This window comes from Musca vetustissima, unplaced genomic scaffold (genome assembly GCF_032173495.1).
Source record: "Musca vetustissima isolate MV318-11 ecotype Yass unplaced genomic scaffold, APGP_CSIRO_Mvet_v1 utg11962, whole genome shotgun sequence".
In the NCBI taxonomy this organism is placed as follows: domain Eukaryota; kingdom Metazoa; phylum Arthropoda; class Insecta; order Diptera; family Muscidae; genus Musca; species Musca vetustissima.
Window position 1 is genome coordinate 62,269 of NW_026878298.1, and position 27,739 is coordinate 90,007.

Genomic DNA, 27,739 nt, shown 5'->3' on the forward strand with positions numbered 1-27,739 from the left:
CTGAACCGATTTTCAGGAAACTTAACACACACCATTCTATAACTAATTCATTACGCTGTGCCAATCCTTTGGTGCAAAGAAAGATATATAGGGACATTGGTGCACCATTCAGATTAAATCGGATGAAAATATATATGGGAGCTATATCTAAATCTGGACCGATTTTCAGGAAACTTAACACACACCATTATATTCCTAATTGATTACGATGTGCCAACTTTCGTGCAAATCGAGAGATATATAGGGACTTTGGTGCACCATTTAAATTAAATCGGACGAAAATATATATGGGAGCTATATCTAAATCTGAACCGATTTTCAGGAAACTTAACACACATCATTCTATACTTAATTCAGTACGCTATGCCAAATTTCGTGGAAATCGAAAGATATATAGGTACTTTGGTGCCACGTTTACCTTAAATCGGACGAAAATATATATGGGAGCTATATCTAAATCTGAACCAAAACGAGCACACACCATTATGGACCTAATTCAGTATATGCCAAATTTTGCAAATTGATATATAGGTACTTTGGGGGGAAAATATATATGGGAGCTATATCTAAATCTGACCCGATTTTCACGAAACTCAGCACACATCATTCTGGACCTATTCAGTACGCTATGCCAAATTTCGTGCAAATCGAATGATATATAGGTACTTTGGTGCCTATATCGGGTGAAAATATATATGGGAGCTATATCAAAATCTGAACCAAATTTCCCAATTTCAATATTCGTCCTTGGGCCAAATAAGTGACCTATGCCAAATTTCATCCAAATCGGATCATAAATGCGACCTGTACTTTGTTCACAAAAATACATGGACGGACAGACGGACAGACGGACTTATACGGAGGACGGCTAGACGGACAAAAATCAGAAAGTGATTCTATATATTCAAAAGGAACCAATCTCGTTTTTTTGCCTGTTACAAACATATGCACAAAGACATAATACCCTGTACCACAGTGTGGTGAAGGGTATAAAAACGGATTATGTAATCCATAATGTAAACCATAATACAAATTTCAGAAATTTTTAATGGATAATTATACCCTCAGACTTATGGCGAATGAGGGTGTATGCACTTTAACACGGTGAAAATGTGCCTCATCGAAATATTGGTTCTAGATCCCATGTTTCTTTGGACCAAATCCGTTTCAGAAAATTAAAATTTCATCCAAACTTTGCCAGTCTTATTATTTCTTCTAAACCTACTTCAAATTCGAAGATGAGGAATATCGGTCCACTCCGTCTGAAACCTTCACATAGGGACTAGGTCTAAATTCGGCTATAGTTCATTATCGAACCTTACGTTCTAATTTTTTATCTTGCTATCCTCCGCAGGTGAAATGATTACAACAGAGACTTAGAACCAAACTCAAAACGAGGAACAAATCAAATATCTATTTTAATATAAAAAAGGGGGTTATATGGGGACTACCCCAAAAAGGGGACGTATATTAATAATTTTTGGTAAGGAGATTTATTACCATATACGACTACAAAATACCAAATTACAGCGAATTCGGTTGAAAACCGTGCTCAAGAACCCCAAAATACCGAAAATTGGAGGGTACCCTTATATGGGGGCTACCCGAAAAATGGACCTATATTTATAATTTTTAGTGGAAAGATTTGCTACGCAATAAGAACTCAAAGTACCAAATTTCAGCGAATTCGGTTGCAAAACGGGCTCAAGAACTCCAAAATACCAAAAATTTGGGGTACCCTTATATGAGGGCTACCCGAAAAAATGGATGTATATTTATAATTTTTTGTGGAGAGATTTGATACCCAATAAGAACTAAAAGTACTAAATTACAGCCAATTCGGTGAAAATCCGGTCAAAACCCCCCAAAAACTGAAAATTAAGAGGTATGGGGGCTACCAGAAAAAGTTGACCTATATTTATAATTTTTAGTGGAGAAATTTGGTATCCAAGAAGAACATTTTTTACCAAATGTTTACAACAGACGGACAGACAGACATGGCTATATCGTCATAGAATTTTACGCTTATCAAGAATATGTATACTTTGTAGGGTCGGAAATGATTATTTCGATGAGTTACAAACGGAAAAACTAAATTAATATACCCTCCACCATAGTATGAAGGGTATGGAGGGTATATTAATTTACTACTTTCCTTATAGGTGTAAACTTTTTTTAAGTAGCCTCTATATGGGTGATTTAATAACTCTTTACAGGCGTTGGTTTTTTAAAAATATTTTTAAAACACATTGTAGCCTCCGATTTTTATATCCTTCACCACACTGTGGCACAGGGTATTGTCTTTGTGCATATGTTTGTAACAGGCAAAAGGAAACGAGATAGACACATGGTTTCTTTTGAGAATATGCATAGAATAACTTTCTAAGTCGATTTATGCATGTCCGTCTGTCGTCCGTCCATGTATTTTTTGTGAACAAAGTACAAGTCGCATTTATGATCCGATTTGGATGAAATTTGGCACAGTTCACTCATTTGGCCCAAGGACGAACCCTATTAAAATTGGAGAAAATCGGTTCAGATTTAGATATAGCTCCCATATATAGTTTCGTCCGATTTTATGTAAATAATGCACCGAACTCCCAAAATTTGTCCGATTGTGACAAAATTGTGCACAGCTCACTGAATCATGTCCATATATATGTATGATAAGTTTTTTTTTTTTTTAAATCCGTTCAGATTTAGATATAGCTCCCATATATAGTTTCGTCCGATTTTTTGTGAATGATACACCAAACTCCCAATATTTGTCCGCTTGGGACAAAATTTTGCACAGCGCACTTAATCAGGGCCATACTTATGTATGCGAAGTTTTGTTGGAATAGGTTCAGATTTAGATATAGCTCCCATATATAGTTTCGTCCGATTTTTTGTGAATGATACACCAAACTCCCAATATTTGTCCGATTGGGACAAAATTTTTCACAGAGTACTGAAGTAAGTCCAGACTGATGTATGCGAAGTTTTGTTAAAATGGGTTCAGATTTAGATATAGGTTCCATATATAGTTTCGTCCGATTTTATGTAAATGATGCACCGAACTCCCAAAATTTGTCCGATTGAGCAAAATTTTGCATAGCGAATGCAATTGCGGAAAAAATGATGTGTGATAAGATTTGTTGAAATCGGCTCAGATTTTGATATTGGTCTTATATATTTTTTCGTTCGATTAATGTAAATGGTGCCCCGAAGGGCCTACGTTTGTTCGATTTACACGAAATTGAATATAGAATGATTACAAAAAACAAATTGTGTATGCAACGGTTACTCAATTAGGTCTATGTGTTTATATAGAGCTCCCATACATAATTTGACTCGATTTCATACAAATGGTACACGAAAGAATCCAAGTCTGTCTGTTTGAAATGACATTTTACATTTATTTCACAATGGTATGTGTAGGGGGTTTATTTCAATTGGTTCAAATATCTATCTAGATATCACATTTAATTTCGCCCGATTCCATCTCAATTATCCTCCAAAGATTATATGCCTTTTCAATCTGCAGGATATTGTAGATATTAACATCTCTTGTATGTATCCAAAGTGGTGAAGGGTATCATATAGTCGGCCTCGTTCGACTTTTGAACTTTCCTTACTGGTTTATATTATTTATAACACCTTTGACTTTGATTTTTTATATTGTAAACCCCTTTCATATACTTTAAATTTTTCTAAGGCTCCGATTTTTTAAATTTTTTTAAGTAACAATAATATGCATAGATTTGAATTTATTGCTAAATAAATTTCGCAGGTAATTAAGCGTACTCAAGCCCTAAATTCTTTTTTGAAAATATATCCTATTACGGAGCGGAATAAGGCGATTAGACATTAAAAAATCCGCTACCCAAATTTAAAATTCACCATTTCCACTTCACGTGCCTCCAAAAGTACATCAACGAGTAATCGAATTTATGAACTTAAACATATTTTCAATTTATATACTCCAAAAAAAGATGGATTTACTTTACTTGTTGACCTAGAATATTACCAACGAATATGACGAATAAACGAGGGCAATAGCTTTGATGAATTGTGGGAGCATTGACTTTTTGTTCTGTCAATAGATGTGTTTGGCATATCATTGAATTAGACAGGTATACATACATTGCCCTGCCATTGATAGATTTTTGCTGATGCAGCTCTGTGTGTGTATTTGTGTGTTCAACGAGCATTGAAATAATCTGCTTAGACACAAAAATGGATTTAAAATAAATGCTTCCACATAAACGAACATATTGCCATATTCTCAAAAATTAATATTTACCAACACAATAGACCATTACGCACATACACACAGACACAAATGAATATGTACCAAGTATACAGATACTTATTCGTAATGATATCTACATTTACACATACTTCAATGTGTATTTGTGTCATGTACACACATACACACGCACAGATGTGTATACAATCCCAGGCAAACAATATCCTGTATTTGAATGCCACAGATGTGTGTCGTTCATCATAAGGACTTAAATCAACAAATATGGAAAATATAGTCAACCGTGCTCAAAATCTTCTGGTTACTTTCTTTTGGGTGAGCACATCAAAATTGTCTGTGTGAGTGTGTGTGTGTGTGTGACAATATTTGTTTGTAGGTTGAATGTGACAGTTTTATCAAATATTTGTTTTTGGCAAAAACCACCAGACCCAAATTCAACTCATACATATATACATACACACACAATGGTTTTACTTGAATTTCTTCACATACACACACACATCCTTGAAAACAAAAGGTGTATATGTGTATGCGCCTTATAGCATGTGCCTTTGTATGCGAAGATACTAAAATTTATGGATATTTGTTAGTATATTCAAATATTTAATATATGGCATGCCGAGTCGTTTGTCAAATAAAATTATTTTGTCAAAACCACCAAAATCAGCAATGAAATGAAAGGACTCGTGTTAAGATTCCTATGGGTTGCTGTATGGGTGTTTGTGTGTGTGTGCAAAATGTGGCATGTGTCTTTAAAGACAATATTTATTCGAAAGATCTTGAACGTGCTTTTAAACTAATTTGGCAAATTTTGTTTGGTTCTGGAAACAGTGGTTTAAAAATAAGAGGATATTCCTAAAGGACAGTAATTATCGGCATTATTGCAAGGAATGCCATCGAAACCACTTTTTAAATGCAAAATATTTAAGGCATCGGAAAAACTTCAATTGAATTTTTTCCAACCCCACCACAGCTATTGTTCACTTTTAGTGATGTTTTATATTCTATTATACATTTTTGTTCGCAGTTATGCAAATTTTAATTTTATTTCTGGCGGAATTGCGTACATGAAACTGTGTGCACATAAAACAATACAACTTCTCTCATATGCAAATATGACAAATGATGACGTTGCCGATAACGATGGCGTGTTGTTGCACACAAACACGGTGGTTACAATTCGGGATTTTTGATATGTTTTTTTCAAAGGACCAAAGGATTCTTTATGGACCCTTAATAGGCGAGATAAAACAAGGAGCCCTTAATGTGCCATTTGATGTCATGCAGCTTTCATAAGCCCCTTTTAAGCAAATAAACCTTTCACAGGCAAAGGGTACATTTTCATAGGTCATCTGAAGTCTGACCTTCAACGGATCTATACAAGAAATCCGTTGAAGGTCAGGCGGGTTTTTATGGGCGAAACGATCAGAGCGCTATCTGAGACTCCCTCTCACAGATGTAGGACTAACTGAGGCACAACATTAAGGTGAGTAGGCAGTCGCTGTCTGAAACAAAAAGCTTTTCACGAATGAGATAAAGGCTATCATAGGCCAGCTTAAAGTTCCTGGCCCTTCATAGGCCAGTTGGAGCCAAGGGTCTTAAGGGGATCTTCAGGACGATCTAAAAAAATTTTCATAGACGACCTGCAGATCCGCAATATTTTTATCTAGATCTGAAGCAAGAATGCGAGCTGAATGGTAGGACGAGGTAACTCTTCATAGGCATAGAAATGAAGCAAGGAACCTTCCATAGACCAGTTAAAGTCCGAGATTCTTTCATGGGCAATTTGAAGGCTAAATGAAGGTCATGGACCCTTTCTGAGGCGAGATGAAACAAAGAGCTTGTCATAGGCCAGATGGAGCTTGATATTCTTTCATGGACTCTTTGAAGATCATGGAAACTTTCATGGGTCAACTGAAGCCGTGGTGTCTTTCATGGGAAAATTAAACGCCATGTAGCAAATAAAGGCCAATGGCCCCTACAGTAGCAAGAAAACTTTAATAGGCTAGTCAGGAGTTAGAAATTGTTCATGGACAGGGTTAGGAAACCTTTCATAGGCATGCTGAAAACCAGTTAGCCTCTTAGAGACGAGGTATCTCTTCATAGACATAGAAATGAAGCAAGGAACCTTCCATAGGTCAGTTAAAGTCCGAGATTCTTTCATGAGCAATTTGATGGGTCATGGACCCTTTCTGAGGTGAGATGAAACAAAGAGCTTGTCATAGGTCAGATGGAACTTGATATTCGTTCATAGATTTTTTGAAGATCATGGAAACAACTGAAGCCGTGGTGTCTTTCATGGGAAAATTAAACGCCATGTAGCAAATAAAGGCCAATGGCCCCTACATAGGTTAGTCAGGCTAGTCAGGAGTTAGAAAATTGTTCATGGACAGGGGTAGGAAATCTTTCATAGCCATGCTGAAAACCAGTTAGCCTCTTAGAGACGAGCTATCTCTTCATAGGCATAGAAATGAAGCAAGGAACCTTCCATAGGTCAGTTAATGTCCGAGATTCTTTCATGGACAATTTGAAGGCTAAATGAAGGTCATGGACCCTTTCTGAGGCGAGATGAAACAAAGAGCTTTTCATATGTCAGATGGAGCTTGATATTCTTTAATAGATTTTTTGAAGATCATGGAAAATGTCATGGATCAACTGAAGCCGTGGTGTCTTTCATGGGAAAAGAAAAGAAGTGGCTAGTCAAAGCTATTAGCTCTTCATACGTGAGATGAAGCAAGAAAAATCTAATAGGCTAGTCAAGAGTCAGAAAATTGTCCAAGGACACTTTGACGGCCAAGTAAACTTTAATGGGCCAGCTGAAGTCAAAGAGCCATTTGAAAACCATGTAGACTTTAAAGGCTAAGTGAAGGCCAGGGTAACTTTCGCGGACAATCTGATGGTTAAGGACCCTTTTTAGATGATCCTTTCTTGAAGCTGATGGTCTTATAGAAATATTAAATACGATTGCGTATTTTTTTTATAAAACGGACTTGACATTTGTGGATAAAGCATATAGACCAAGGATATATTTTATGGAGCGTTTAGAACTTGGAGTAGTTTATGTAATAGTTGAAAAATTAAGATAAATATGCTTGAATTTATATGCAAACACTCTTATAAGCGAGATGAAACGCAGAATTTCATAGACCATCTAAAGTTAGGAATTCTTGCATAGATCCGTTGAAGGTCAGGCGGCTTCGTATGGGCGAAACGATTAGAGCGCTATATAAGACTCCCTCTCACAGATGAAGGACTAGCTGAGGGACAAAATTAAGGTGGGTGCATCATTTTATAAAGGGACTGGAGAATATTGATGAGGTATTGTTTATGGATGAGTTGGAAAAAGTGAGATATTTATATGTGGACATATATGGAAAAACTTGTATAAGCTAGGCGAAACTCGGGGAATCTTTTATGTAATATTTTGCAGATGAAAAATCCAAAGAGCTTTTAGCATTAGTGTGGATTTTCTATCAGTAATTTTCTGTTTAATAGTTTGACCCCTTTTTAATATTTATGCCCCCATGTTTTTTTTCCTAAATAAAATTCCCTTTTTCAATTAAATCCTCTACTTATATTCCTCTCCCTCATTTTGTTTATGGAACACTGTACTGTGGTAATGATGATGATGATTTAAAATTTCAATTTATTTCCTATAATTGCTTTATAGTATTGGTTTTGTATCATAACTATTTATTTATTGATTCTCATTTGTTTTTCACTCTCAGTTTCCGACCATTGAGGTCGAGATATGAACATGCAAAATGTATATGAGTGCGGTTATGGCTGCCACTGCTGCTGCCATTATTGCTGTTGTTTTATTATTATTATTATAATTATTTCCATCAAAAACAGAACAATAAATGTGTTGTTGTTATTTGCAAATGTATTTAATGTTGAACATGCAACAGCAACAACAACACCACAACTAACCATTCACTTTCATTTGGAAACTTTTTTACAACAACAAAAATAAACCAGAATCAGAACACTAACCATTATCAAAGAGGCCAGTATTACAATCAGGATAGCCAGGCCAAGTATTCATGCAGCCAGAAATGAAAATGGGGAAAATGGGTCTCACAGATCAATGAATGAATGGAAGGATGGATGGATGACTGGATTTATAAATAAATAAATGAGGCTAACTGAACTGAGCTGTGCTGATCGCTTGTAAACTCCACTCTGGCACTTGTCCTGACCCCATTGCATTTTCCAACTGTGATTTAACTACAGCTAATTGATAATTTGCTTTGCTGTAAAAGTGCGTATATTCCCACTTGGTAAATGGGTCATCAGTTCATTTGTGTTCGTACCATCGATTCAGTTCACTTCACTTTGATTTTGTTCTCCTTGTTATAATTTTCCCCTTTGTGTGTGGAGGCATGTGTTCGGCTGTGTGTTGGAGGTGTGTGCGTCAGTATTTTTTGTGCTGAGAAATATTCATCAAAAAGGAAATCCATTGAGAATATGGTTGCTCATGTTCATCCATAAGGCGGCATCTCTCTAACCAATACCGAACCCACCGACCGACCACCAACACCATTACCACCAACAGCCACTTCAATTAAAGGCAAAACATTAATCCAGACAAATGTTTGAAAGTTCATTTTATGTGCGCCAGGCCACAGCAATGGGAACAACACGTTCCAATGAAATGGATTTATGGATTTCTTTTTCTGTTGTTCTGCTCTTGTTTTTCAGTTCATTCGATCCTGTTTGTATTTGTTTTTGTAATCACAGTTTATGTGGGGTCTCCCAGACTCATTTGGTGGCGAAAAAAAAGAATGAAAATATCTGGTTTTTAATCCATCATCTGGGAAGGAATATGACAAATATTCTTTCTTTGCTTACGATAGTGGTTCTATTTTTGGTATTTTTCTTTTTTGTTTTATTAAACTCTAGGGGGGCAGGCAGTGAAATGTGATTAAGCATATTTTTTGGGGGCTACAAAACTAAATAAATTTTTCTCTTAAATTAAATATTCCAAGAAAAAAAAACTATTCCTGATTTTCTTCTTCCCTTCTTTTCCCCATGAAACCTCAACAAAAATAGTTTCTTGGCCTACGCCCTTGACTATCATATCGCTATCACATAACATTCCTCTTAGGGGCATCGGGTATTTCTTGAATTAATAGTTTATGTTTGTTTTGTATTGTTTGATTTATACACGTGACAGTGTGTTTGTGACATTGAGAACACACACACGCACCTACGTTATACAACATACTTTCGAAAATGAAGTGGTTCCCTGAAGGGGTGGAGGACCAAGTTAATTGTGATATCATCACTCATAATAGTTGAAATAAAATAGAGTGTATGTGTGTGTTTGCGTGTGGTAGACCAGAATAACCAGATTTTCAGTCGAGGTATAACTATCACCACTTAACCTGTCGGCATGACACCAAGTTTTATAATTAATTGTCTCGCAGTTAATGTTTTACTAAAGGTCGAAAAACGAGGACGGGGGGAGGGTGTGCTAAATATAGTGCATAATTGTACCCTATGAGAATTTCCGATGTAAGCCAACTGAAAGGAGATGGTGAGTGGAGACTGGACTAAAAAGAGTCTTTATAGATGGGATAAACAGGATCTCTAGGGAATAGGTAAAAGGGAAAAGTTGAAGATAGTTCTTCTAGACGCATGAATTGAGTTTTTGGAGACAAGTAGGAGGGAGTCCTTAGGTCTCTCTCTCTCTCTCTTTATAGAAAAGAGTCAAGTGATAAGGAGTCTTTGTAGATGAGTACAAGGTAATATTTCAAGGCGAGCCAAGGGTAGTACTTATAGGCAACCTGAATGGAGTTTGTAAAGCGAACCTCTGGAGTTTTTTTGTATAGAGAATCAGAATGGAGTCTTTTGTAGAAAGTGGAAGGCATGTGTGGGAATTAAAAGAAAGATTATTTTTATTAGAGTTGAGGGTAGCAAAGGTGTATTTATGAGATATCTGAAGTAGGCTGTCGCTGTCTGAATCAAAAAGATTTTCACGAAGGAGATGAAGTGTGGTCTTCATAGGCAAGCTGACACCAGGAGTTTTTATAGACGGCCTGGAAGAAATGTATAGACGACTCAAGATTTTCGATCTTTTACTATAGATCTGAGGTACCAATGCGAGGGTGGGATTCTCTATAGAAGTCATAGTCATGTTGGTCATAGAGGCTTTTATATGCTACGATGGAGGAAATGTAATTGCTAAGATGTCTTTCAGATGATACCTGAAGTAGGCCGTCGCGAGATGAAGGCTATCATAGGTCAGCTGAAAAATTGTGGTCTTTCAAAGGCAAGCTGACACCAGGGATCTTTATAGACGGCCTGGGAGAAATTCATAGACGACCTGAAGATTTTCGATCTTTTACTATAGATCTGAGGTACCAATGCGAGGGTAGGATTCTCTATAGAATTCATAGTCATGTTGGTCATAGAGGCTTTTATACGCTACGATGGAGGAAATTTAATTGTTAAGATGTCTTTCAGATGATATCTGATGTAGGCAGTCGCTGTCTGAGTCAAAAAGCTTTTCACGAAGGATAAAGGCTTTTTGATTCAGACAGCTGAAAGTTTCTGGCCCTTCATAGGCAAGCTGGTGCCAGGGGTCTTAAAGGGATCTTAAGGGCGATCTGCGAGAATTGCATAAAAGGATCTTAAATACGATCTGCTAGAATTTAATAGACGACATGAAGATCCGGGACCAATTTAATGTATGTTTGAAGCTTTCAAAAGCATGCTGAAAACCAGTTAGCTTCTTAGAGAGCTCTTCATAGCCATAGACATAAAATAAGGAATCCTCCATAGACCAGTTAAAGTCCGAGATACCTTTACACACCCTTATGCAGGCTGGCGCCCGGGGTCCTTACAATCAGAGAGAAGTACATAGTCGACCTGAAGATTCGATATTCTTTTAATTTAAATCTGAAGCAAGAATGATAGCTTACGGGTAGTGTTATCTATAAAAGAACTGATGGTCAGGAAGGCTTTATACACGACGAAAGGGAAAAGCTGATAGCCAAGGTATATTTTAGATGATATCAGAAGTAGGCAGTCGCTGTCTGAATAAGAAAGCCTTTCATTAAGGAGACTAAGGCTTTCATAGGCTAGCTGAATGTTTGTGGCCTTTCATAGGTAGGCTGGCGCCAGGAGTTTTTACGACCACAGAGAGAAGTTCATAGACGACCTGAAGATCCGATACCATTTTTATTTAGATCTGAGGCACGAATGCGAGATGAGTCGTAGGATTCTCTATAGAAAAACTAAAGATCAAGGAGCTTTTATGTACTACGAATGAGAGAAGCTGGCCTTTCATAGGCAAGTTGGTGCCAAGGGTCTTAAAAGGGATCTTTAAGACGATCTGAAAGAATTTCATAGACGACCTGAAGATCTGGGATATATATTTATCTAGATCTAAAGCAGGAATGCGAGTTGAGGGGTAGGAATACTTTCATAGACATGCTGAAAACCAGTTAGCCTCTTAGAGGCGAGGTAACTCTTCATAGACATAGAGACGAAGCAAGGAACTTTTCATAGGCCAGTTAAAGTCCGAGATTCTTTCATGGGCCAGCTGAATTCATGGAGACTTTCATGGACAATTTTAAGTCTAAATGAAGGTCATGGACCCTTTCTGAGGCAAGATGAAACAAAGAGGGTCAGATGGAGCTTGATATTCATGGACTGCTTAAAGATCATGGAACTTTCATGGGTCAAATGAAGCCGTGGTGTCTTCCATGGGATACTTAAACGCCATGTAGCAAATAAAGGCCAATGGCCCCTTCAGTGGCTAGTCGAAGCAAGAAGCTCTTCATACGTGAGATGAAGCAAGGAGACTTTAATAGGCTAGTCAGGAGTCAGAAAATTGTTCATAGACTCTTTGACGGCCATTGAAACTTTCATGGGTCAGCTGAACAGCCATTTGAAACCCATGTAGACTTTAAAGGCTAAGTAAAGACCAGGGTGTCTTTCGCGGACGATCAGATGGTTAAGGACCCTTTTTGAAACTTTCATGGGCCAGCTGAAGAGCCATTTGAAAACCATGTAGATTTTAAAGGCTAAGTAAAGGCCAGGGTGTCTTTCGCGGACGATCAAATGGTTAAGGACCCTTTTTTAGATGATCCTTTCTTTATGCTGATGGTCTTATAGAAATCTTAAATACGATTGTGTATTTTGTATGAAAGGGTTTTACATTTGTGGATAAAGGCTATAGACCAAGGATATATTTTATGGGCGGTTTAGAACTAGGAGTAGTTTATGTAATATTTGAAAATTTGAGATATACATGAGAGATGAACCGCAGAAAATCTTTCACAGATGAATGGGCAATGTGATGTTGGAAGTATTTCATCAAGAAGCTATGGCCAGGGATTATTAACGGGCAAGTTAAAGGCCACAAAAGTTTTAGAAATTTGTACTAATGTGTACTAAATTTGGTACAATTTGAATTGTGAATGAACCGATAGAGTTGGAATCCTGAAACTTGGATTTGGGATCACTGTGGGGTATGTAGGAAGTTTTAGAAATTTGTACACTTAGTACAAATTTGGTACAATTTAAATTGTAGGTGATTTAGGATCACTGTGGAGGTGTTGGTTTGGGTTAAGTAGGAAATTTTGGAAATTCGTACTACTGTGTACAAAATTTGGTACAATTTGGATTGTGGGCCAACCGATAAAGTTGGAATTCTGAAACTTCGATTTAGGATCACTCTGGGTGTGTAGGTTTGGGGTATGTAGGAAGTTTTGGAAATTAGTACAACTATGTACTAAATTTGGTAGAATTTGAATTATGGGTGAACCAATAGTGGGTGGGTGAATTTTGGCACTGCTGTGTATAAAATTTGTTTGGGTTAAGTAGGAAGTTTTGGAAATTTCAATTGTGGGTGAATTATTAGAGTTGGAATCCTGAAATGTGAATTTGGAATCATTGGTTGAGGAGGGTACTTATGGAAATAATGTGTGCCAAATGGAAAATTTGTTAAAATTTGGATTTGGGTGAACCTTTAGAGCTCGAATCATGAAATTTGGTACAAAATGGTACTCAAATTTAATTTATGCTCGATATTAATGTGTGGATTGTTTTTTTTTTCAGACATATGCAGTTTTATCTAAAAATAAAATAATATGTTAATACATTATTAAATATTTCCTACATTCGCTAACGAAATTGCGGGCATATGCTAGTGATGAATAATTTTCTGTAAAACCAATCCCTTTCGATTTGAGAATTTCTTGATTCTCCAACAATAGTAAATTTGGAATAATGTATTTATATACTAATAACGTTCGACTTTTACTCTGGAATACATTGTGAAGCTCCATCTATATAATCGATATTAGTCCCCTTCCTTTGTACAAATTAATTATTTATAACAATAAATATTTCCAGGTAACACATTAATACAATTCCTCCCCTTTTAAATTTACTCGCCAAAGCACACACACACGCTCTCTCTCGCTCCTTATATTCCCTTAGGCTTACATTAAAATTAAATATATTAAATTGAATTGCGTCCTATTCATTTACGTTACCATTTTTTTTAATTATAGTAATTTTAATTGTATTTAGCGTTATTCGATATTCAATTGTTTGGTTCTGGTTTTATTTGGAAATTTAATTGAATTGGTCTTTTATTATTTGTGATCATGTTGCTGTTGTTGTTGTCATTTGTTATACACCATTTGCAGTTTAACCTATGTGGGCAGCATTACAACAACTTGACACTAGTTAATTTTATATAATTGGGTGGCGGAACGGCAGATGTGGAGGTGTTTGTTTATTTTACATTTGATATATTAATGAGATTTTGAAACTTGTTTTATTTTATTTTTTGTGGTAAATTTTTAATTAAATTTTCTCATATAAATTTACCTTGTTACGGGTTTAGTTGTTGTTATAATAAATTATATAAATATAGAGAAAGAGCGAGGAAGAGAGAGTACATTTTATAATAATTTTCTAGGGTTTTCAATTGGAGTTTGGTGTAATTGTAAATTTTGCAGAGCAGGATGCCAATTGGCGCCCAATAGTTCATGTTGTGAGTTTAATTCAAATTTTATCACGAATTGAATTTAAACAAATTAAATTATTAATTTATTTTGTTTATTAGATAATTGTTCAAATGAATTTGTAGATGCCAGAAAAAATTCCACAAGGCAAAAATGTGAGTAGGCAAAATAATTTAAAATATTTAAAGGAGAAAAAACATTCTGGTAACTATGTATGTATACATATAATACATATATATTTGTTCCACATTTTATGTAGATGTAAGTGTGCTTGCCACATAAATTACATAGATATTTGTATTCGTCTTCTTGCTACTACTTACCATTTATTGGTGAAAATATATTTAAATATAGACAGTCTTCTGATTGATTCTCTAGGAATGGCAATAAACGTTTCAAATATTCCAAACGACCTTTTGGCATTTTCTCCAATGCCGCCGTTTCATTTTGTATATTTGGCAAACGTTGCGGACACACAGGACTATATTTATCCGATATGCGTATACCATCCCATGGCGCTGGGGCACGTGTTGGACTAAATCTGAAAGAAAAAAAAATTGGGGGTAAAAAAAGTGAAAAAAAATGTTGTGAGAGACATAAGTCATAAATGAAATGAAACGAAACAATTTATTTCTTTTTTAACAGGCATGCAGTAATTTTCGGCAGAAACGAATTGAAATTAAATTCTTGGAATGTACTTAATTGATATCATGGTGTATTTTGATGTCAAGGAAATATTTTAATATTCAAACATAAAAACATTCGAAAGAATTCTTCTAGTTTAATATATCTTCAATACAAAAGCTGAAAGTTGTCTGAAGGAGAAGGTCTATATACAGCGGAACAGGAGAGTGAATTGTTTAAAGAGGAGCTGAAAGGAAAGTTTTTTTTTTTTGCAATTCGAAGGCATTCTTCTAGTTTAATGGATTCTCAACACAAAAGCTGAAAGTGGTCTGAAGGTGAAGGGAGTCTCTTCTATAGACGAGCTGAAGGGAGTCTCTTCTATAGACGAGCTGAAGGGAGTCTCTTCTATAGACGAGCTGAAGGGAGTCTCTTCTATAGACGAGCTGAAGGGAGTCTCTTCTATAGACGAGCTGAAGGGAGTCTCTTCTATAGACGAGCTGAAGGGAGTCTCTTCTATAGACGAGCTGAAGGGAGTCTCTTCTATAGACGAGCTGAAGGGAGTCTCTTCTATAGACGAGCTGAAGGGAGTCTCTTCTATAGACGAGCTGAAGGGAGTCTCTTCTATAGACGAGCTGAAGGGAGTCTCTTCTATAGACGAGCTGAAGGGAGTCTCTTCTATAGACGAGCTGAAGGGAGTCTCTTCTATAGACGAGCTGAAGAGAGTCTCTTCTATAGACGAGCTGAAGGGAGTCTCTTCTATAGACGAGCTGATGTAAGTCTTCTACAGACGAGATGAAGGGAGTCTTTATAGGTGATAGAAGTGATTTTTTATAAACGAGCTAAATGGAGTCTCTATAGACGAACTGAGGGGAGTATCTATAAACGAATTAAAGAAAGTCGTTATAGACGAGCTGAAGGGAGTACCTATAGACTTGCTCAAGGAAGTCTTCTATAACCGAGCTGAAGCGCGTATTTAAAGTCGACCTAAAGGGGTCTTTCATAGACGAGCTGAAGGGAGTCTTGCATAGACGAGGTTAAGGGAGTCTTTTACAGATGAGCTGTAGGTAGTCTCTATAGAAGAGCTCAATAGAGTCTTTTATAGACGAGCAGAAAGAGTATCTATAAACGTGTTGAAGGTAGTACCTATACTCGGGCTGAGGGGTATATCTACAGACAAACAGAGGTAGTCTCTATAGATGAACTTAATAGAGTTTTCTAAAGACGAGCTGAAGGCATTCCCTATAGATGAGCTGAAGGGAGTCTTTTTCAAGTATAGATAAAATAAGTCTTTTTAAAGGAACTGAAGGAAGTATTTTTTAGGCAAGGTGAAGAGACTCTTCTATAGGCGAGATTGAACATAGTGCTGGTAGGAGTCTTCATAGACGAACTGAAGGGACTCTATTTGGACGATCTGAAGATAGTATTCTATAGTCGAGCTAAGAGGGCCTCTATAGAGGAGTTGGATGGAGTCTCTATGAACGAACTATGGAGAACCCTTGTAGACGAACCCTTATTGGCGAGCTGAAGAGAATCTCTGTAGAGCAGAGAGTCAGAGGCATGTACAATTTAAGGAAACTGAGACTATATAGACGAATTGAGACAAGATAGCTGAAGGTAGTCCTTTATAAGTAGTCTTTATATGCGAGTCAATACTTCGTAGGGCCAGGTCTTCAAGACCTGAATTATTGAACAGAAAAACTGAAAACCATTTTTTTCGGAGATGGGTTATCGGGGTTGGGAAGTATATGGAGGAGTGAGAGGCCTACGAATTTTCAGAGAGTATCTGATGCCTTCGAAGTCTTTCAAAGATAATCTGAATTTGAAATAAAGGCCGGGAGATACTATGGTGTAGAAAGTAGGCTTCCTGTCATTCTTCCAGAAGGCTTAGCTGTCCTTTGTTGATGAATTCAAGGTCAGACATGCTTCCAGAGAAAGCCAGAAGATGAGCGCCGTAAATTCTTTCAGTTATGAGCTGATGATCTGTGAGAAGTATTTTGTTACGACGTTGAAATAAAATGTAGAGAAACTACGACCAGGAAACCCATCATACATATGTCGAATTCCAGACGAACTGAGTTTTTTGTGTTTTCCATATATTCGAATGAGTTGAAGGTCAGGATATTTTCTATATAGGATATGTGGTTCAAAAACATATAATTTTTTATAAAAGAATTGAATGAAGAGATTACATTTAGACATGCTACATAGGTCCAACCCTTTTATAGGTATTTTGATGGACTAAAGAAACTATAGCATTAGCAGTGCGAAATGGCTGTAAATTGGGGATTTTGGTGGATAAACAATGTCTTCACAGAACTTTTCTAAGGGCAATTTTCATTCATTTGATATATGCCCTGGGTGAGTAAGTGTCTTCTTGAATGTACCTTTTCTAAGGGCCTGTTTCATTTTTTCAAAATGAGAGTCCTCAGGCTGAACAATGTCTCCAAAGTGCCGATAAATTTTGGATATTTTAAATATTTACTTCATGGTAAAGCAAATTAAGGAACTTGTTTTTATTCCTCCTCTATAAAACAAAAATTCAAGCCTTATCGGAAAAACATTAATTTCCACCACCAATAATTATTTATCCGTCATGGAAACCTATTTCAATTTACCACAATATTCACCAGTTATTGTTGTACATTTTTGTAATTGCACACTATTTGTAAACCTCAAATAAAAAAAAACTCTCCCAAAAAATCTGAAAGAAATTCCACACGCTCTATCCTCACACCCCAATCAGCAAATTCGCTGAATTCAAATTATGTATGCCTCAATTGCCATAAGAATATCTGTTAGTTTAATTTATTTGCCGCAAAGTTTGTGTGTGTTTTTTTGTCGGAGGTGTTATTTTGATAACATTTGTTCCCGCAGCGACAATGACAACACAACAACACTGGCAAATAACAACAAGACATGATCCGCTTAACATTATATGCTTTCCTGTTTTATATTTCGTTTTTGTTGTTTTGTTCTCCGGAATTATTGGCGTGCAATGGTAGCTTATTTTACGCGCCTGCCCCACCTGTAAGGTTTTGTGTGCGTTTTCAGTTTTTTTTTCTTGAAGTGTTTAAGTTTTTTGTTCTTTGTTTGTTGTTGACAAAAAAGGGAAATAATTTTTTATTATTATTTGTATTTATATTTTTGTATGTGTGTGTTCACAAAATTCCCTTAATTGCGTGCAACACTGAATACCAGCAAAGTAGAATTTTTTCTCACTTTTCTGTTGTTGTTGTGTGTTTTCAATTGCTGGCAATTGTGAATATCAACAACAGGCCAACCAAATAACAAGTAACACGGGGAATTAGTAATAGCAACAGCTGTTGGACTTTGTTTCCAACCCCCTTCCACCATTGTGGGGGAATGAAAACAGTTGCGGAACGCAACGGAACTAAGGACTTAAATTATATTTGCGTGAAGGTTTTGTAAACAAAAATGATAAATGACAGCAAATAATAATAACAATAATCATAAAAAATGATACCGTTTTTTTTTTGTAGATAGTCAAATGGGGTGGGGTGCATATAAAGGTTAGGGGGTACGTCAATATAAAGAAAAAGTATTTTAAAATGTTGATATTTTTTTAAATTAGATGAAAATGTATTTAAAGGAAGGAAAAGTATATAAGGAAAGGAATTTCTCATGGAATGTATGAAGATGAAGTGTATATTAAATTGTTTTTGTTATACCCTTTACCACAATGTGTGAATATGTTTGTAACAAACATAAGAAAACGAGATAGGCTCATGGTTCCATTTGAAAGTACGCAAAAATTCACTTTCTGAGTCGTTTTATGCATGGCCGTTCGTACGTCTGTCCATATTAAATTGTAAACTAAGTGCAGGTCGCATTTATTATCTGAATTAGATGAAATTTGGCACATACCATTTATTTGCCCCTATTGAAATTGGTGAAAATTGGTTCAGATTTAGATATAGCTCCTCGGCACAATTCTGGACTGTCAACTACGATGGAGAAGAAACGTTGAGGAGCGGGCGAAGAGAGGGATGATTGCACTCTATGCATGCAAGAACTCTATTGGGAAAATTTGGGGACTAAAACCATCGACATACACTGGCTGTATAACACTGTGGTGAGGCCCATTTGGTGAAACTGTCTGAGCCTCAAGTCGACATCCAGTAAATTATACAAGGTACAAAGAGACGCCGCAATTTTAGTTACAGGAGCCATAAGGAGTATGCCAGAAGCAGCTCTGAACGCAATGCTGTACTTCAAGCCTCTGGGCCTCAGCCTCAGTGTAGCGCCCTAAGGCTGCACGAACCAAAACTCTGGCGGAACTGTACCTTTGGGCATAGTAGTATTCTGAATGAACCAGATATGGCATTGGACCAACGCGCTAAACTAAGCGACTATATATCACCAATCCTGAGATTTGACGATGTAGATGTCGTTATTCCTAGTAGAGACGACTGGAAACGAAGTAACCCTCCTCTGGACGGTCTGGCCTTCTATACGAACGGATCCAACATGGAAGAAAGTAATGGGGCAGGCGTCTACTGTGAAAGGTTAGGCCTTGTGTTAACCTACAAGCTGGATTGCAACTGTTGTGTTTTTCAAGCTGAAATCTTCGCGATCTGGAAGGCAGCGGAATTGATAAAAAGTCTGGATGCATAGGTCGTTGAACCGGTCCCAATCTTTGTGGATAGTCAAGCGGCTCATAAAGCCATCAAATCTTGTTACATCAAATCCGAAGCCGTCCTCAAGTGTAGAGCAGCTCTGGAAGAACTTACCTATAGCTATCGGTTGTGTTGGCTACCAGGACATTGTGACATCTTGGGTAATGAAAGAGCGGACGAACTAGCTAGACGAGGATCTCAATCTACCGATCTAGAAACTGATGACTCAATCAAACCACCCATATGTCTTTTTTATCGGAAGGCATTCTTTGGCAGGCTCTTTCGTCAAAGAACTTTGGCACAACGAACCTAGGTGCAACGTGTTAAGATCCATTTGGCCGACTCTGTCTACCAAAAGAACGCACTCACTGTAGAACCTGAGGAAAGCAAAGATGACGGGAATCATTACTGGTCACTGCAACATCAGGGCTTTTACTAGTAAATGGGATCTTGATGCAATTGATTACTGCAGACTTTGCGTTGACGAGGAGGAAACGGAGATAATTGAGCATCTCCTGTGTTATTGTCCAGCCCTGGCTTACAGGCGGCACAGACTAGTGGGTGCTCATTTTCTACAGTATCTCAACAACCGAACCTGCTCTAATCTACAGCATGATCAGAAACATAACGTGGTTAGGAACATACAACCTTGACATGTAACACATCTTCTGTCTGACTCCTAGAGCCATCGACCTTCATTAATCCTTCATTTAATTTTGTAAGATCAACTCAACTCTCCTTTAATTCCCTAATCTTCTCTCCCCTACAGATCTGTCTTTGTCTCTTTTCTTCACTATATCTCTTCGTGTGGATGATCACAACGGACATAACCGGCCTCAGAATGCTGCAGCCACATAAGTGACTGTACATCCCCAAACCTAACTTAACCTATTTTCATCCGATTTTATGGCAAATGATGCACCAAAAAGTCAAATTTAGCCCGATTGGCACGAAATTTTGTACAATGTACTGAAGTTAGGATAGTCTAACGTGTGTCAAGTTTTATTGTTATCGGTTCATATTTAGATATAGCTCCCATATTTATTTTCGTCCGATTTGTAGCAAATCGTCCACTAAAAAATTAAATTGTGTCCCATTGCACAAAAAACGAATCAAAATCTGTCCAAATGGCATGGAATTTGGCATAGGTTACCGAGAATATGTGTGTGGATTGATGTATCAAAGATGATCTCATTGTATCAAATGTAAGCGAATTCGTTTGAAAAGCACCCTAAAGAACTCCAAAATACCGAAAATTTAGACTACCGTTATATGTGGGCTACCAGAACCCATTGTACCAAATTTCAGCGAATTCGTTTTAAAAACGCGCTCAAGAACCCCAAATTTGGGGAGTAGCCTTCGAACTTAACCTGTTTGCAGACAAAAGACAACTCTATGCACTTTTTTCGATTTATCTCAATTCGTTTAGAGGCTAGAATGATGTCCACAGACAGATGGGCATGTATATATATATATATATATATATAGTTTATAGGGTCGGAAAGTATTATTTAGATGAGTTACAAACGGAAAACTAAATTAATATACCCTCTAACATAGTAAAGTACAAATATACCCGGTTATTGATCGTACGGTTAAGTCGGTTCACATTTAGACACAGATCATATAATGTAGTTCACTTTTATGTCATGCATCTCTTGAATATAGTAAAAATTGGTAAAGCGTATCATATAGTTGGCCCAATCCGACTACATAACTAACTACCTCCAAAAGGAACCATGGGTCTATTCTTTGTTATTGCTATTCAATTAATTCACCTTCAATAATAGAATTTATATACACAACTACAACAACAATATCTGAAAACCAGTGAGCGGAGCAGTATAGTCGGACGGGCCGACCATGCGATACCCTACACAACTTCCACGGAACTCTACCTTTTTGCGGATGTTTATTTCGAGCCTGAGAAATAGTACGTGATATTTTCACCCTCTTGCCAGATTAGAGGTCAAGAGCACCACCTCTTCCTTACACTGACATATATTCCGAATATTACTAATATTCAGTACAGCGCTTCTAATTACTTGTCCAGATTCCTTTCACCGTGAGCTGTGTTGTAATGTTCGGCTTATAATTGTGGTCTATAGAACGAATCGAAAAAATACAAAAAAAAATATGTTTTCGGTCTACTTCATCCCAAAATTATTATCTGATCATCACCGAAAATTATAGGCGTTGTCCTTGACCACAGCTGGAATCTCATGGAAAATTTCACAACTACAACAACAATATCTGAAAACCAGTGAGCGGAGCAGTATAGTCGGACGGGGCCGACCATACGATACCCTACACAACTTCCACGGAACTCTACCTTTTTGCTTATGTTTATTTCGAGCTTGGGAAATATTTCGTGATTTTTGCACCCTCTTGCCAGATTAGAGGTCAAGAGCACCTCTTCCTTACACTGACATATATTCCGAATATTACTAATATTCAGTATAGCCCTTCTAATTACTTGTCCAGATTCCTTTCACCGTGAGCTGTGTTGTAATGTTCGGCTTATAATTGTGGTCTATAGAACGAATCGAAAAAATACAAAAAAAAAAATATGTTTTCGGTCTACTTCATCCCAAAATTATTATCTGATCATCACCGAAAATTATAGGCGTTGTCCTTGACCACAGCTGGAATCTCATGGAAAATTTCAAGGCGATCAGCGCTATATTTTCGCTTCCTAAATAATATATGAATACGTAAGCACCTGTGAATATTTAAGTATAACTCCCACATCTGAGTACATAGGACAATGGTATCAATTTGGTATCAATTTGAAGGTCAACCACTCCTCTTGGATATACTATCAACTTCTTGGGTCTATGTCCTTCAGGGGCAAATATATACGCCATATAATACAAATTTTGTAACTTTTCACATAAAAGTCAGGGTCCATTTCTTTACGATTTGCACGAAATTTAGCATAGCGTTCTGAGTCTACAATGATGTGTGCTAAGTTTCGTGAAAATCGGTTCAGATTTAGATATAGCTCCCATATATATGTTCGACCGATTTTATGTTATCGGAAAACCAAAGGCCCTATTTACTTTCGATTTGCATGATATAAGCTAATGTGTGTCAAGGTAAACTGAAACCGGTTCAGATTTAGATGTAGGTCCCATATATATTTTCGTCCGATTTTAGGTAAATGGTGCACCAAAGACCCTAAGTTGGGTTGATTGGCACGCAATTTTGTTCGTCGTACAGATGTTAGTGTAGTATTTTGACACACCTTAGGCTAATAAGGTGTGTCAAAATATGTCCGATATGACACGCTAAATATTGACCAATCTTTATCAAAGCAGGGGAGCTTATTCTTCCCCATGTAAAATTTCACGATGTTCGGGCAATAATTACGGCCTCTGGAGCGACCAGAAAAACGAACAAAAAATAAGTATTTGGTCCATTTCATACCCTAAATATTAACCGATCTTTAACAAAAGCAATATGATGGGTTCTGGCCAATTAAGACCCCATTGGCCAGAACCCGTGATACATGCAAAATTTCGTGAAGATTGGTCCATAACTGTGGCCTGTATCGTGTTTACAAATTACAATGGACAGACGGACGGACACATATGTCTAGATCGACTCAGCTAGTCGAGATATGACGATCGGTATACCTAAAGGGGGGTCTAAGACCAATATTTCCCACAAAGCTATAATACCCTGACAACATAGTTATGTAGGGTATAAACACAAATTTAATTAAATCATGTCGACAATTTCGATAATATGTTTATGTCTTCAATAGACACACTGTCGTCATATTCATCTCCAAAACGCCACAACGAAACAAAAGGAAAATGAGAGAAACTGAAAAAAATCATAAACTTTTTTTTGCAGGCAATAAAAATTGACGTCTATTTATTTGTGTGTTGTGTTCGAATCAAAGGCTATAAAGCGAATTGTGAAAAATGCCTAAAAACTTTAACATTTCAATGTCAGCTCTTGTTCGACTTTTTTTTTGACAAAGTTTAGAAAAATATCGCCACGAAACAGAAACAGTCAAATAAAACCATAACAAAAAATTAAGGACCATAAAACGTGCTGGCCATGCTGAGAACATGAGAAGCACATAAAAAGCAAAACAAACAAAACTCAATAATATTTTATGACTTATGACCAATATTTTTGTTGGTGGCTGGATAAATGTACCCAGAATGGCAACAGCAACAACGAATGTTAACATGAATAGTCGAAGGCCATATCGAGAGAGGAAGGATGTTAGCCTAAATAAATGTTTCGCATTCATTAACACTTTGGGTTATATCCATTGCCTGTTTTTTTTTTTTTTTTTTGAAATATGGTTTTGTCCTTTTGTGGTATGTACTAATATGATTCCGAAATAGAAGGAAGGACGAAAAAGGATAAAACCATAAACTATAACATTAAATCATGTATATGGGAAATGGTAGGCGGAATTTTATAAATGTATCTATATTTGAAGGACGTTGAGTATTAGCTACATAACCTCCATCACCAAAGTTAGTTTTAAAAGATATAATTGCTGAGAGTCCATTGTTAGGATATAACATCTGAACTTAGTTTATTACGGTGGAATATTTTGGAAAACGCTAATGACCAAATAAGGTTTAAATGCTGTAATGGGATAATAAATAACAACAAACTATAAAACAAACTATCGTGGACTATAAGTCGGGTATTATCTTTTAGGAAAAAGGATGTTCTCTATAGAGTTAAGTAATTTCGTTCCTGATACAGTTCGATCTTTTGCGGCTCGCTCCACAAAAGGAACTAGGCCTGCCTTTTAGTTCCATAGTTGATTATATTTCAATCGTTCATTGGTACATTCGGTCAATGAACGGTACAATCAAAATGGACGATTGGATCAAAAGGAATTAGGTGAACGGTAGTAAAACTAACTTGATCAGTATGGGTCAGGAATTCAATTTTCTGGCTTGTAGAGCCGATAAAGCGTTATATATGTATACTCTTCACCACACTGTGGTACAGGGTATAATGTCTTTGTGTCGGTTTATGAATGTCCTCCATCTTGCAAACTAAGTCCAGGTCGCATTTATGATCCCATTTGGATGAAATTTGGCACAGCTCACTTTTTTGGCCCAAGGATGAACCCTATTGAAATTGGGAAAAATCGGTTCAGATTTTGACACAGCTCACTTATTGATATAGCTCGCATATATTTGTTCGTCGGTTTTTCTGTAAATGGTGAACAAAAGTTCCTATTTTTCTTAAGATTTGCACGAAATTTAGCATAGCGTTCTGAATTGAGTCTACAATTATGCGTGTAAAATTTCGTGAAAATCGTTCGATTTCCATGATATTTGGCATAGTGTACTGATTTGAGTCTAGAGTAATGTGTGCTAAGATTCGTGAATATCGGTTCAGATTTAGATATAGAGTCCATATATATTCGCGCGATTTTTTTGTAAATAGTGTACCAATGGCCCTATATTTTTTCGATTTGCATGAAATTTAGCATAGCGCACTGAATTGGGTCTGGAATGATGTGCGTTAAGTTTCGTGAAAATCGGTTCGGATTTAGATATAGCTCACATATATATTTTCGACCGATTTGAGGTAAATAGTGCACCAAAGTTCCTATATATCCTTCAATTTGCACAAAATTTGGCATAGCGTACTGATTTGAGTCTAGAGTAATGTGTGCTAAGATTCGGGGAAATCGGTTCAGATTTAGATATAGCTTCCATATCTACCAAAGGCCCTATATTTCTTTCGATTTGCAAGAAATTTGGCATAGCGCACTGAATTGGGTCTGGAATTATGTGCGTTATGTTACGTGAAAATCGTTTCGGATTTATATATATTTTCGTCCGATTTTATGTTAATGGGGAACCAAAGGCCCTATATTTCTTTCGATTTGCTCGAAATTTGGCATATCGTACTGAATTGGGTCTAGAATGATGTGTAGTAAGTTTCGTGAAAATCGGTTCAGATTTAGATATAGCTCCCATATATATTTTCGTCCCATTTTATGTTAATGGGGAACCAAAGGCCCTATATTTCTTTCGATTTGCTCGAAATCTAGCATAGCATACTGAATTGGGTCTAGAATGATGTGCGGTAAGTTTCGTGAAAATCGGTTAAGATTTAGACATAGCTCCTATATATATTTTCGTCCGATTTTTTGCAAATGGTGTACCAAAGGATCAAAGTTAGGCCAATTGACGCGATATTTTGCACAACGTAGTGAAGTTAAAATAGCCTAATGATTGCCAAGTTTTATTAGAATCGATTCTGATTTAGATATAGATTTTAAGTAAATAAAACACCAAAGAGATAAACTTGGGACGATTGGCACAAAATTTTGTACAACCTAGTGAAGTTTGTACAGGCTAATGTGTGTCAAGGTATATTGAAATAGGTGCAGGTTTAGATGTAGTTCCAATATATATTGTCGTCCGATTTTAGGTAAATGTTGCACCAAAGACGCTAAGTTGGGCCGATTGGCACGTAATTTTGTTCGTCGTACAGATGTTGGTATAGTCTAAGGTGTGTCAAAACATGGTCGATAGGAAGAAAACGTACTGAAATTAGTATAAGCTAACCTATGACAAGTTTCGTTGAAATCGGTTCATATTAGGATATAGCTTCTATATATATTTTCGTCCGATGGTGTCAAACTTCTCATGTTTGTCAGATTGATATGACATTTTACACAACGTTCAAAATTGAGCATAGAATGTCTTAATTGAGTTTTGTAGAAGAACAAACATAGCACATATACATTTCTGATCGACTTCGTGTTAATTGCGCACCAATTATTCAACAGGAGTCCAATTGATATTTGCTTTAAATCGATTTACATAATTTTGTAACATTGTGGAATTTTATTGAACATAGTTTTCCGGTCTGATATCTGAGTTTACATCTATTCTTTTTTGTTTTCTATAAAAAAAACCTCTGATCATTAATTGTCTATAGAAAACTCTATGGTATTTTCTTGTTCATATGCGGCCCTGGAGTCTACTGCTTTTGTTTACCCTGAGGTCTATTGATATTGCCCTGAAAACTTCTATTTTCAATGTAAGGCCCTGAGGACTCCTATTTCCTATATAAAATTCTATTTTTAACTTTTTCCTCTAATATTTTATTCTAACCCAACATAGTTCCGCCACCCACTGGTTTGGTCTTTAAAACTTTAATTATTCCGACATATTTCACTAAATATTAAAATTATGACCGAACCCTTTCATTGCTCGCCTTAATACCCATTTGTTTGTGATTACATTAAAGTATGCCGTTGTTGTTGTTATTTTTGCCGCTGCTGGTTTTGTTTTTGTTACTCTTGTTTCTCTCTCCCGGTTGATGTTATTGTTATTGTTGTATGCCACAATGTTTTTGTTTACAATTGGGGCGGAGAAGGCCTGTGGGTGTGTGTCTTTCATAAATATTTAACTTACCTATTTTGTTTGGTCGGTGGCGTGGCATAGGGTACACCCAAAAATACCTCCACCGAACGCAGATATCGATAGTTGTCCAATGGCAATATTAGGCCATGCAATCGTCCGTAACGGGTCTGAACGATGCGATGACCCAATCGGGCATTTTTATAAATATCCAATGTTGAGGCATTGACAAAAGCAGCGGGCGGCAGTGTGACGAGCGTGACGAATATAACCAGTAGTGCAGTTGTGGCGGTGGTGATGGTTATGTGGCGGCTGTTGCTGCCACATCGATGTTGTAGGAATTGTGGCAAGCTGAGAAGATGATGAGGTTGCAGTGAGCCCAACCACCAGCATGGTGACGATGCTGATGAGGATGTGGATGAGTATCCTGATGCCGTAGATGCCGTTGTTATTGATGTGGGAGGCGTTTTACTGCATGGGGCGGGAGTGGAGGTGGGCCTGATTGTTGTAAGTGCCGCCAAGCTATGACAGCTTGTTGAGGCGGCTGCTGTTTTGGCTGTTGGTGTTGCAGTCTCTGTTAAATTTGTTGCTGAAATTATTGATGGCATGTGGTTGGTTGTTCCCGCTGCAGATGCTACGGACAATGTTGGTGGTGATGTTAATGCACCCGCCGATGTGGGCCACGTTGACTCTGATCCGGTCGTTGTCAATGATTTTCTGTAAATTGACAATGTTTTTCGTTTCGATAAAATAGTTGATGCTGTTGTGGTTGTTGTTTTTGCTGATGGTGATGTCAACGTCTGTGTTGCCTCATGGCATTTTTTGCAGGCTCTAATAGTTGTGGTGGTTTTTGTTGTTGTTGTTGTTCCT

The 27,739-nt window shown here is 36.9% G+C and overlaps 1 protein-coding gene across 1 annotated transcript in view; it reads right to left on the bottom strand.

The window, feature by feature from the left end:
- The window catches only part of LOC133323107 (neuroligin-3-like), a gene marked incomplete at its 3' end in the record, with an annotated part of 84,847 nt that extends 57,719 nt beyond the window's left edge, over positions 1–27,128 (bottom strand). The window contains exons 1-2 of the mRNA XM_061532063.1: positions 26,924–27,128; positions 14,562–14,779 (exon numbers count right to left, since the gene is read on the bottom strand). Coding sequence (XP_061388047.1) covers positions 14,562–14,661 — 100 coding nt within the window. The remainder of the gene's footprint in view (positions 1–14,561; positions 14,780–26,923) is intronic.
- Between the last annotated feature and the right edge of the window lie 611 nt (positions 27,129–27,739).